We start from the raw sequence: 13338 nt of genomic DNA, 5'->3' as shown, positions 1-13338 counted from the left end.
TCAAGTGTTTAATAGGGCATGTAGGTCTCACAAGTACCATTCATTTTATTATTGTGTTGTTTATTTGTATTACCAGATAATTCATTGCTTAGATTTTCTCATTTATATGAAATCCATTCTACTGTTATTAAAATGCAAGAGGAGCATCCTGGTTACTCATGCACCATACATGATGAGGGAGAGGGGATCCACTGTGTCTTACTCCCCTCTCCTTCCCATCCCTTGGCTATTGACATTCATTTTATAAGCAAAAGCTGAAGTATCATTGCTCACACAGGAAATCCAGACTTCTCATGTCGTTTTGCAAAGAAAAGCACCATGTCAAAGTGGTGCCCCACATTTGACCACTTCTCCATGGTGGGGAGGCCTAGTGGCACTCAGAGAAAGGATAAGCAGGCTACCAAGATGAGATTTGATAGATAGCCTATGACCATATAGTGGGGGAGGAGGCCCCCTCAGTCACAGACCAAGGGGAGGGGAATAGGGTCAAAGCAGAAGGAAGGGAGGAATGGGTGGATACAAGCGAGGGGAAAGCAGTTGAGATGTATTCTGAATAAATTAATTAAATAAAAATAAATTAAAAAGAAGTGAAAAAAAAAAAGAATGAAAGCACTGTGTATCAGTGTTGAGTAGCCCAACCAAGATGCATACACAGAGCCTCAGCTCAAGCTTAAACTGAAAAACAAGGGGCAAAATACTCATTTAAAAATCAATATAAAGGAAGAAAAGTAGGCACTGGGTGTAAATCATATTCAATTCTAAAATACTGCTCAGTGAACTCATAGCTCACAGAATAGCTATTGTTCCAAATTTGTTGTGATCTATCTCAGGAGCTTGCTCCCTCAGCTCAGTGGTTGTAGCTGGTATTTCACTATCATTCTGCCCTCTTTCTTTCTCATATCACAACTGGCCAATTGAGACAACTATCTGACTTGCTTGCACCAAAACTATTTTGGCTGGATAAAGCTCTTTACATTCCTGCCTTTCTTCATGCCTGGCCATCTGTTTCTGGGTCATAGTTCAAGTCCATCAACTAAGCAGTATACCTATAAGAGTTGAACTCGTTTCTAAGTCTTTACTGACTTCTTATGATTCACAGGATTCAGTAAGTTATTTCACTATGCCTATTCATCATTATTTCACCTGCTGTGGCAAGTATATGTATGTGAGTGTGAATGCTCGTGTGTGTGAGTAAGTGTATATGTGTGTGAGTATGAGTGTGTGAGTGTGTGTGTGTGTGTGTGTGTGTGTGTGTGTGTGTGTGTGTGTGTGTAGGCATGTGCATGTTATGTTGGTGAACAGAAAAGGATATCTTTGGGCAGTTAGTTCACTCCTTCCCCTGAGTGTTCTAGGGCCTGGATTCAGGTCCTCTGTTTTGAGCGTCATATATTTTCATACACTGAGCCATCTTAATAATCCTGGGGAAATTTCTTAGAGCTTCTTCTTCTTCTTCTTCTTCTTCTTCTTCTTCTTCTTCTTCTTCTTCTTCTTCTTCTTCTTCTTCTTCTTCTTCTTCTTCTTCTTCTTCTTCTCTTGAAACTGTGGTTCCAGAGAGTCTTATATCATTTCACACATTTTCAAATACCTTCATTGCAATTCCTCACTAGAGAGTTACATTTAATATTAGTGAACTAGAGGTATCAAAAACTCTATAGAGAATAAGCCCTTTAAACTTGGATTAATTCTGAATTAGAATTCAGAGTACTGAACACTTTGTTCACAATGTAGCAACACACAGCTATTGCACATTAAGACTCACAGGGTTTTTTTGCAAAATAAATGCAAATTAGTTGGCAAATGGGAGCTCACAGCACCGAAGTAATAGTCTGCCCAGCTTGACTCTCTTTTTGGAGTGACCACTTCTAGAGAAAGACTCCAAATATTGGTTTTTATACATGAATCAGCTGTACTTAAATGAAAGATGCTACAAGATTCTCTATAGTAAAGAAGTAATGGATTTGATTTCTAAGAATACTCACAACATGTTCCAGGTGAGACAATAGACCATCTCCTGTCATTAGGGATATAAGATTCCATGAAATACCTTCTCAAAGCCCCCTTCCACTATAGACATGACTAAGGTACAGAAACACCAGGGTGTGAGCCCTCATTTTCAGACAGGGAGCTATAACTATTAGGTAGCATCCCTGTTGCATTTGCCTTATAGTGACAAGACGAAAATGGAAGTCTTGTCAATTTTCTTGACCAATTTTCTTGTCTATGCTTTCCTTTTCCAGTTATTTATATCTTGAATCAGTGCTATGCAGGTGACTACAACTCACTTAGCTTTGTATTATCCAGCACAGTAGCCATTAGACACATACGGCTATTTAAAATGTTTTTTTATTGTTATATTTATCATAAAGTATGCTCTCTTAATACTTGTTTAAGTAGACAATTTGGCCACATTAAGTACACTGCTGTGTAACCCTCATTTTCACTGGTCTACACATTTTCTTTTTCCTTAATCAGGTATCCAGTATGGATTATCTACTAAGTTCTCATCACCTGTTCCCGACAGCCCTGCAATCAACCTGTAAAACTAGCTTTCTGACCATGTGGCTTTAACCAGTCTAGATACCCTAGGAGAGGCATGGTTCATATTCGTCCTTTTCCAACTGGATCTGTTTTTATAGAAAATAATGCTTTGAGGGTTTATCCATGTTGCCACACACACACACACACACACACACACACACACACACACACGTGCACGCGTGCACACACACACATACACACAATGTCTTTCCATTGTAAGATTGAATAATATTCCACTATAATAGATACACTACATTTGGTTTCTCTACTTGTCTATTAATTGGCATTTAGGTCCTGTTATTTGGGGTACTGTGAAAAATGCTGTTAAGGACACAAAGAAAGTATCCCTTTAGTTGGGATATCCTGTGGTATTTTTAAGTTTTTCAAGCAATCAACAAATAACTTTCTGTGGTTTCTGTATTTTACACTTGTACTACCAATAGACAAGGGTTCTAACTCCCTTATAGTGAACATAGGTATCTTTTCTTTTTCAATAAGAATACTCCTAATGGATATAAAGTAAAATATCTTTGTGGTTTTGATTTTTATTTCTCTAGTAACCAGTGACATTGTATGTTTTTCAGTTCTTATTAGCCATTATATGGCTTCCTTGTAAAGATATTTATCAAACCTCTTTTTACTTTATTTATTTTTTATTAAATATTTTTAATTTTTTACATATATAGTTATATTATTTTTTTTTTATTGTGTACAATTTTTTTCTTTTTTCTTTTTTTTTCACATTTTACTTTTTTTTTTTTTATTAATTTATTCTTGTTACATCTCAATGTTTATCCCATCCCTTGTATCCTCCCATTCCTCCCCCCCCATTTTCCCATTATTCCCCTCCCCTATGACTGTTCCTGAGGGGGATTACGTCCCCCTATATATTCTCATAGGGTATCAAGTCTCTTCTTGGCTACTTGCTGTCCTTCCTCTGAGTGCTACCAGGTCTCCCCCTCCAGGGGACATGGTCAAATGTGAGGCACCAAAGGACAACGAAAAAGCATACGCAAAAAAACCCAAAACAACATATATTATTTTTTAAAATTATACCATTTATTTAATTTCAGAACATGTATATTATACATATTCAACAAGTAACTAAGAATTACATTTAAGCACTTAAAATAGAATGAAAACATGTACTTGATATTCCTTTGTCAAATATTCAAATTTCTTACCACCTTTTTATTGAATATTTCTGTTGTTAGTCTTTTATATATTCTGAATATTGACTACTTTTTGGAAAATAAGATTCATATATATTTTTCTTATATTTTGAGTTTTATTTTCAATATCCACTAAAAATATACTTTGATGGTAAAAGTTTTAAACTCAAAGTCAATTTTATTTTTTTCTTCAGATGTTGTGCTTTTGTTATTATGACAAGCAATGTCTGCGGGATCGAGTGTCATGGAGGGCTCTCACATATTCTTTTTCTTATTGTTTTGTACTTTATTTTTGCATTTCAGACTGATCAGTTCTAAGCTGAACATTTTGCTGATGGATATAGTTTCTGTAGCACCATTTATTGAAAATATTCTTTGCTTCATTAAATGGACTTAGCACCCTGTGAAAAACTACTAGTTCATGTGTGTGTGAGGTCCTTTTGTTGAACTCAATTCTGCTTCATTTATCTATATTTCTGTCTTTGAGTCAGGACTTTGCTCTTTTGCCTACTACTTTTATGGCAAGGTTTTAAAGTCAGGAACTATGAGGCCTTCAGCTTTTCTTCTTTTGTGAGATTGTTTTAGCTACTTAAAATTCCAGGGGAGCTTAGGACATTTAATTTTGTTCAGTTAATATGGGTTTCTGTGAATCTGTAGATTCAATTCTTGATGTGCGATGACTTTCCATGTGTCATCTTGAATTTCTTCCATCAATATTTTATACAGCACTGAACATATATCTGATGCCCTCCTTAGTTATGCTTATTCTTTCTTTGTTCTTTTTGAAGCCATTTTAGATGAGTTTTTAAAAAGTTCTTTCTAGAGTGATTGTTGAACCCAGAACATTACTTATACTAGGCAGACACTAACACCTGAGCTGTGCCAATCCTGCATTGTTTTCTTAATTCTAATTCGTGATGGTTGATAGTTAGTAGCCACAAATGTGACCTTGTATTCTTGCAAATTGGTATTCTTAGATTTCCAGCCTGCTTCTTTCTGAGTACAGCCATCATTGGCAGTCTTCCTTAGTTTTCTTCACTGAGTGCAAATGCTCCACTCAAAAGTGAGTGTAAATGCTAAATATTTATTTGGCTCATTTTATGATCCTTTCTGACCTTCTGATACAGATCTAACTCCAGTAGTTCAAGTTGAGTCTCCAATGTGGACAGTGGAGTCCTAAACATTTGTTTTTCAGAATGGTGTTAATGAGTCTGTGAACCGTAGTCACTGGTAGAATTTTTAAAAATTAAACTGTGTTTTCACTTTGGTTGTAAGATGCAAGATGATAATTTGAGCCTCAAGAAAATACCGTGTCTCTAAAGATACTCTTTGCTAGCTTAGAACATTTTAGACAGTTTTTAAATTATAATTTACAATTTATAAGAAGATATTTGCTGAGATCCTTTGGGATTATATACATATATGAAATATATGAGTGCATTTGTGTTTATGATGTGTGTAAATGTGAGTTTGTATATACTACACACATACAAGTGCCCACAGAGGCCAAATAGGGCATACAATTATTTGGATCAGAGTTAAGGCCCGCTCCACTTCAAAATTCTTGAAGTAAGCAAGCACACAGTTCCTTGACAGTGAAAAATGAAGCAACCTCTGATCTCTTAATGACTCTGCTTAGAGAAAGGCAAAGGCTAACAAGTATCATGTCAGAGTAAAACTTCACAAGAAAATTTCTATGGTCTGAAAGTTACAGAGAAATACATAATATTCCAACAGTTTAGAGTGATGAGATAGTTATTTAAGCTGTCCTTTAAGTAATAATGGAAAAACAGTACCACAAAGGAAAGGAAAGTACTTAGGAAACAGGATTCAGATTGTCACAGAATCTTTACCTCATCCATATTATACAAATTCACATGTGGAATCTCAGTCACACTCAAAAAATCTTAATGGCTAGTGGGAAAATGTGTGAGTGTATTCTTTGGAAGATTTAATAAAACGACACCTAACTGAAATACCTAAGTTTAGAATCTTCTGTATGTGTGCTTCAACAATGCTATGAACAGAGATTCAATATGAACCTCATCTATGTTATTTGTAGCTACTAATATAGAAAAACAAATTCCAAAATGAGAACTGGGGTGAAACAGAAAAGAAAAGAATACACTTTTTTAACATTTAATTGATGGAAACCATTTAAAACCTTCCATTTTGTAATACTACAAAACAATTGTGGTCATCAACTTCTTCTTAGAGCCATATGTTGTCAAAATAAATTTCTTTTAAGTAGCTTTCCTCTGGGCCTCATTACATTTATGACACAGGAAAGCAATCTTGGTGCCTTAAAAATTCAGTGAATTTTAAATATGCACAAGGAAAAATAGTAAAAAAAAAATCTAACCTGCTAAAAAGTAAGAACATGTTCAGCCTAGTCTTTACTTACTTTCCAAGAAAGTGGAAATTCATATGCTACGTTTTATTTAAAGATCCATGGTGCAGCAACATTTCCCCTCCCTATTAATCAGCATTTAAAACTAAGCAGGCAAGTTGATTGAGTAATATAATGTTTAATTGTCCCCCTAATTGAAAACCATATGTGAAAATGTTGGGGTGCTGCAAACATAAGGACATTTATAATCATAGTGTTTAGGGCAGTTATTCACATGTGACTATCAGAAACTCAAAGTACATGACATTGGGAACTCTACAATTTCTGAAATTTGTACATTATGTTCAAGAAAGTAGTGCTTCTCAAGCTGCCATCCAGACTTGAGTTAAGTATTATGAAGGTACTGGCTACAATATGGATGGCTATGCATCCTCACGTAGCTGGTCTAGGCTCTGTTTCTGTTTTCGAACTTGAAGCCTGTATGGATGAGTGTGATGGTTGTTTTTAATGATAACTTGGCAGCATCTCTAATCATATAGGAAACTGGTCTATGGGCATATCTGTAAAGTGTTCTCTAGATTAAGCTTTGTCTCTAGAAATGTCTGTGAGGGCTTATCTTATTAATTGATGTGGGAAGGGCCACCTTGACTCCCTGAAGGCCCATCCCCTGGCCACAGGATTCTGAGAAATGCAGAGAATGTGCTGTGCCTTAGAATACATCCATCATTCCTCTCTTCCTGTCTGGGAATGCAACATGGCCACCTGCTTCTCACACACAGTGAGGTGTTGTTCATGACAGCATCTGGCTCATGAAAACCATTAGGGACTGAGGTCTCTTCCTCTTGTGATGGTCACTTAACTGAGTACTGTTGAAAAATGGTGGAAGTATAAATGAGAATGTGTATACGAAATCGGAAACACCTCCCTTCCCTTGCAACACACACACAAAGAAACATGGTGGATTATCAATCTGGAGTTTGGGATGAGGCTAGACAATACTGAAAATTTCAATAACAGGGATAGACCATATTAAGTATAGAACTAGAATATCGGACCAAGGATATGGTAGAGTTGATGTTACCAGTTATTGAATGCAATTTCAATTATGTGGCGTATGTTTTTTACAGAGGCAAAGGCCCATTGAAAAATACATCTGATGTCATTAATGCTGCCAAGAAGATTGCAGAAGCAGGCTCTCGAATGGACAAATTAGCCCGTGCTGTGGCTGATCAGGTAATTAAAAATGAAGAGTTGACATTAATTAATACAAGCATTCTGGACCAATTTTATGCATCCCATGAAAATCCTTTGCAAAGTGCATTTTGTTGTTGTTTTGTTTTGTTTTGTTTTTGTTGTTATTGTTTTGTTTTGTTTTTCAAGAAAAGGTTTCTCTGTATAGCTTTGGCTGTCCTGGACTCTCTTTGCAGATCAGGCTGTCTTTGAACTCACCTCCTCTGCCTCCCTAGTGCTATGATTGATTAAAGGCGTGTGTCACCATACTGGGCCTTGCAAAGTGCATTTGATACCCTGTAATATTTGTACAAACTGACCTCTGCTGAGCTTTTGGCAAAGGTAGCCTTAACTTAGTAGAGGCATGAAAGGCTTGAGAAGTGACAGGTTAAGCCAGCCTTCTTCATTATATAGAATAATGAAGGCAAAAACAGATGAGGCAGATACCCCAGGACCACCTGCCCAGAGATGGCAATGCCCAGTGGGCTGGGACCTCACACATCAACCATTCATCAAGAAAGTGCTAGGCAGACTTGCCTATTGGCCTACAGCTGATATTTCCTTAATGGGAGTTCTCAAATGATTCAGCTTATGTCAAGTTGACCGCCCCCCCCCCACAAAAGACCACCAAATGTCTTATGGAAGAGTTGGAGGATAGAAGAACCTGGAGTAAACAGAAGCTCCACAAGGAAAGCAATGGAGCCAACAAATTCAGGCTGGGCACAGGAGGGGTGGGGTGCTGCAGAGTCTGATTCACCAACCAAGGACCATGCATGATGAAGACCTAGACCTTTTGGTCAGATGTAGTATATGGGCGGCACAGTCACCTTCTGGGTCTCATAATATTGGGAGTAGGAGCTACCTCTGGCATGGACTCTGATGCCCACTTAAGGATCACTTCCCCCTGGTGGGGTGGCCTTGTCAGGCCACAGAGGTAGAGGATACAGGCAGTCTAGATGAGACTTGATAGGCTGAGGTCAGATGATAGGGGATAAAGGCTCCCCCTTTCTGATTTCTAGAGGAGAGGGGAGAGGGGAGGGATGGAGGATGGGACCAAGAGGCAACTAGGGAGGAGGCTACAATTGGGGTGTAAAATGAACAAAAAAACAAAAACAGAATAAACTGACCAAAAAATAATACTAGCCATGTCGTAGAAAGAGAGCATGAGTACCATTAGTTGACACTGATCTTATTATAATACTCTGTCATCTATGAAAATTTATGGTCTTCTATAAATTAGACTAATTCTTGTGACCATGGGCAATCTAGATTACATCCATATTTTCACCCAGACTTAAATAAATCTCAGAAAAATGAAATCCCTGAAGCCTCACCTGTGTTTTTATGGGAATCCAGTATGTGTAGTTGAAACTTTGTCTTTCTTACATAGATTACTTCATTAACTGTAGCTGATAGGCAGCTCAGTCCCCATGTAGGTCACCTAGTAAGGGCACTAGGGCCTGTCTCCAGCATTAATTCTGTTGCCTGCTCTTTGATAATTTCCACTGAATGAGGCTGACTTGTAGGGCCACCGAGGAAGAGAATGAAGGCACTTCTGATAGTCTGGGATCGGTTGGTAGGTAGGGGAGGAGGTCTCCCCTTTCTAAGGACTTAGGGGATGAGAATGGGAATAAGAGAGAGGAAGGGCAGAATTGGGAGTAGATGAGGAAGGGGGCTACAATAGGGACATAAAGTAAATTAATAAAAAAGAATATTTTATTATATTTCAGCAATTTTTATTCGGTCTGGCTTGAACTAGAATGTTCAAATTCTTCTTTAAGTGTCTTGCTGCTGAACATTTCTTGTAAGGGTACATTAGGCAGTAGACATTTCCAGATAACTGATTATCCCTTCAAGCCACAGTTAAGAATAGTTTACAGTCTGAACTACTTCAAAGAGAATATACTTTAAAATACAAAATAAGATTCTGTAATAAGAATGACATGTACTCTTATTACATGGAATCTCCATTATCCACATGAATGTGCTGCTGAAGCTGGTACCTTTCGAAGATCTTGAAAAACAGATGGCTGGTGTTTTCTCTTTGGATATTCCTATTCTCCTTATTTTTGAGTTGCTGTTCCTAGCTATAGATTTCTTTCCCCATTTTTTTTTTTGTGTTGTTGTAATTAAATTTATTTTTAGTTTATTCACTTTTCATCCTGATTGTAGCCTCTCCCTTGTGTCATCTCAGTTCCATCCTTTTCCCACCTCCTCTAGCCTTCTTCATTTTTTTTTTAACATGAGGGTTGGTCTTCTGTTTACTTTCTGTCCAACATCCCATCCTCAATATCAAAATACCAATAAGTACACTGGCCCTGAAAAGGCTAAACATTCCAAACAGAAGATTCAGCAACTAGTACAGAATATATAACAAGAGCTAAAAAATGCACATTTTATTTGTATCTATACATGATGGCTAACATAATGGGATGTTTCTGTGACATTTCCTGGTTTTGAAGTCTCATTATTATCATAACCTCAGGTTATTCTCACTGCTATCCTAGCAGATTTCACCTTCCTTTGTAGCAGTTGAAAACCAAACCATGATGTTGCTGATGTCAGGGATGCATCAAGTGTCAGCTGACAGAGTACTGAAGTGAATTTCTTTTGGGAAAATGTCCTCAATATTCTAGAGAGCTCAAATGAGACAAAAAGAAGACAGAAAACCCACCTGGATACACGAAACAAAGATACTCACGAACCAGAGAAAGACAAGGGGCTTAGTCTGCAAATGTTGATGGACATTGTGATGTGTGAAGCCATGAGAGATCAATAAGACTTCTTAGAAAGTGTTTTTCCCCCTGGGTGCATAAATTGAGTGGGATTTGAAAGGCTTCTTCCATTACATCTTCAGTGTTCCAGGTTTCAAAGTATTTCTAAGTATATTTAGGTATGTAAAGCCCTGTAGTCTCAGTTTTGATTTCTGTTTTTGTTTCTACAGTTTAGGAACTTAATTACTGACAATGTAACATGAGGTATTTCTAAAAGCACTTTTGATAGATAGTAAACATTATATATGAATACACTCACACTCTTACACATACACAAACACACAGAGACACACACGGTGAGAAAAGGTGGTGAGAGAGAGAGAGAGAGAGAGAGAGAGAGAGAGAGAGAGAGAGAGAGAGAGAGAGAGAGAGAGAATAAATGCTTATTTTTTAAATTAGGAGATAAAGCATTTGAATGCTATTAACCATAATTTTTTTAAGAAAGCAGATTAAAAGTATCCCCATATATTTCTGCTATATTTACAGTCATTATCTATATCGCACCTGGAACATTTTGTTAATGTTTTTATCTAAACAGGGTGTTTCCTTTTTAAATTCAGGGTTCTTTTCAGGTATAGATGTTGTTTTGAAATTTCTATTGGTTTGTTCTGTCCTTTAAAAATATGTTTTAACTAGTTCAGTTTAAATAATTGAACAGAATATTACCAAAGATTGGATTGGTTGCTTTCATTTTGCCTGAAAATATTTTTATGAAGATTTGAGATATGCATGCAATATAAATGTTTTACGGACCACTGCATTTTTAATTACTGTTCCATTGAGATAGAACTCTTGGTTTAATTTGCTGCAAGGTATTTGTACTGAAAGCTTTGTCAGCCCTCTGGGGAGATATCATTTTAAAGTTAATTCCTTCCAGTATATGGGTCTCGGGAGTAGGATAAATATTACAGTATTAAGTACTTGTAGAAAACCAAAAACAGTCTCTGCGGGATGCTTTCTTGATAAATGCATTTAGAGAAAAATATTGCAGTAGTAGGTGTTACGTGTGTAAAGTAAATTCCTTTACTTACTTATGTATTTGTGTATCTATTTATTTTACCTAGTAAGCGGTTATGTCATAGAGATGGCTCCACAGTGTTGTTGAAAGAATTCTTAGGTCAGTCTTTTTCCCATACTTCTTCACTGTTATTTTATGAAAGGTGCTGAGGATTGAACCTTATGCATTGCTAGCTGAATACAGTACCGCTGAAACACACCTTAGCCCCATACTTTCATGTTAAATAAGATGCTTCAAGTTCAGCTTTTGGTTCTTATGTCATACATACATATATACATATGTGAGTGCATAATACACACATATTATAATTGATAATTGCTCATTAAATATGTATGTTCATATATATGTATATGTGTAACTTTATAAATACCAAATTGAACCAGAGCAATGACCTGGGGATATCTCAGGCTGAACAGTTGACGGCAACAACAATATATTTCAGTTATTCAGTAGTCATTGGCTTGGTGGTCTCAGAAATGATTTAGAGAGATTTGGAAATATCTACAGAAATAAGTAGCTGAGCTCCATGTGCACTTGATGAGTATCTACCTACTTAAACTACAATGCAAGGTAATCTCCCAAGAGAGCTGCCTCTGGTTGAAGGCCTCTGTTGCTACATTTACAGGAAATTTCCACCTAGTTTCAAATATAGCTTATCAGATCCTCCTCTTACAAGGGCTACAATCCATTTCAGGTTGTCTTGTTTGAAGAGTTTAGTATGTTGCTAACATTTTTGGTAAGCAGGGAAAAGCCATAAAATGTTTAGCCTTAGTGAATTGGGGTCCTCCAAAAAACAGATATTCTGCCTGACTAATTCACATGCCCCACCCCCGTGATTTGGCACAGATTGTTACAAGGGTGTTGGACATCTGGCATGCATTCCTTTATATTTGTGTTTCTTTCTGTTGAGGAAGTGGAAAGGAACAAGAAAGAGAAGAGCCATAGCATAGTAATTTTCCTAAGAGTTCAGAAAATATCTAACAAAATAGTCTCAGATAATGCAGATATAACAATAAGATTTTGAAAATCTTTACAAGCCACCTTTTACATTTTATAAGAGTAATTGTTACATATAATATATTTTTTTAAATTTCAAACTTGAGTCTAATGTGCTTGGGTTGATATGTCCCTTTCCCCCAACCTTTCACATCATCCCATGTATCCCAACTCTTCTCAAATTTATGTACTCTTCTACTAGTTCTCACCATTTATTGTTATTGCAATGTATATTCATATATATATATATGTATATAATTTGCTGTCTTCAATTTGTCTAGCCCATATGCAAATGGTGGTAGGTTGACTATTGCCGCATGGGTGATGACCAAGAAATCTGAGCCTCCTTCTCTCAGCAGCCCTGGACTAACTGTATTTTCTCAACTATAGGTTAGAACCTTGTGAGGCATTTGCCAGCCCATGTTGGCATGTTTATTGATGTGTCACTATGCATGTCTTATACAAGCAACCATAGCAGCTGAGAGTTCATGGGTAAAATCCTACCAAAGTGGAGCTAACCACTTGAAACCATTGAGTGTGGCATTTCTCCACCACATCATGGAAAAGCAGAGTTAAGTGAATGTAATTAAGTATGTGACACGAAAGCCTTTTAAACTATAAGTGTTAGCAACTGAAGAGCAATAACTAATTGATACCACTTTTTTTGCTTTATAGTGTCCTGATTCAGCATGTAAGCAGGATTTATTAGCCTACCTTCAGCGGATTGCCTTGTATTGCCACCAACTTAACATCTGCAGCAAAGTGAAGGCAGAAGTTCAGAATCTAGGAGGAGAGCTCATTGTGTCAGGGGTAAGCTGAGATTTTGGCTTCACAATGTCATGTTCCTACTGTTGTACTTCCAAGGCAAGCATTCTTGGCAACAGTACTGCTGAAAATACTGAATGACAGTGATTCACAGCTTTAAAAAATGTTATCACCATTATTCCAGACCTTACAATTGCTCACAAAGAGCAATTTGATTTTCCAATTACCCCATGTTTATACTAGCCTTGTAAAAATCTCCATTCTTTACAAGAAAACTAATTTCATAGTCTGGAAACTCATTGCCAAGCTGTGACTATTCTAATTATTGGGGGCTTTTGCATATTTACTCATTGTGAGTTGCCTTCCCCTTTGTTAGTGCTGGTAGTTTTCATTCTTTGTTCAGGAGCCAGCCTCTCTAAATGTGGACTAGGTTCACGTATTAGAGATGATGAGTCGTTTATCAGGTTCCAATGCATACTAGGTTATCAGTAACCC

General features: G+C 36.9%; 1 protein-coding gene across 2 annotated transcripts in view; it reads left to right on the top strand.

The window, feature by feature from the left end:
• The window catches only part of Ctnna2 (catenin alpha 2), a 1128304-nt gene that overhangs the window by 1077043 nt on the left and 37923 nt on the right, over positions 1–13338 (top strand). For both annotated transcript variants that reach the window (XM_051154752.1, XM_051154753.1), the window contains exons 16-17: positions 7188–7293; positions 12754–12888. In XM_051154752.1, coding sequence (XP_051010709.1) covers positions 7188–7293; positions 12754–12888 — 241 coding nt within the window. The remainder of the gene's footprint in view (positions 1–7187; positions 7294–12753; positions 12889–13338) is intronic.

The sequence above is a fragment of the Acomys russatus genome, chromosome 13 (assembly GCF_903995435.1).
Source record: "Acomys russatus chromosome 13, mAcoRus1.1, whole genome shotgun sequence".
NCBI classification, from domain to species: Eukaryota; Metazoa; Chordata; class Mammalia; order Rodentia; family Muridae; genus Acomys; species Acomys russatus.
The sequence above is the reverse complement of the archived record's forward strand: the minus strand, read 5'-3'. Positions and strand labels throughout refer to the sequence as shown.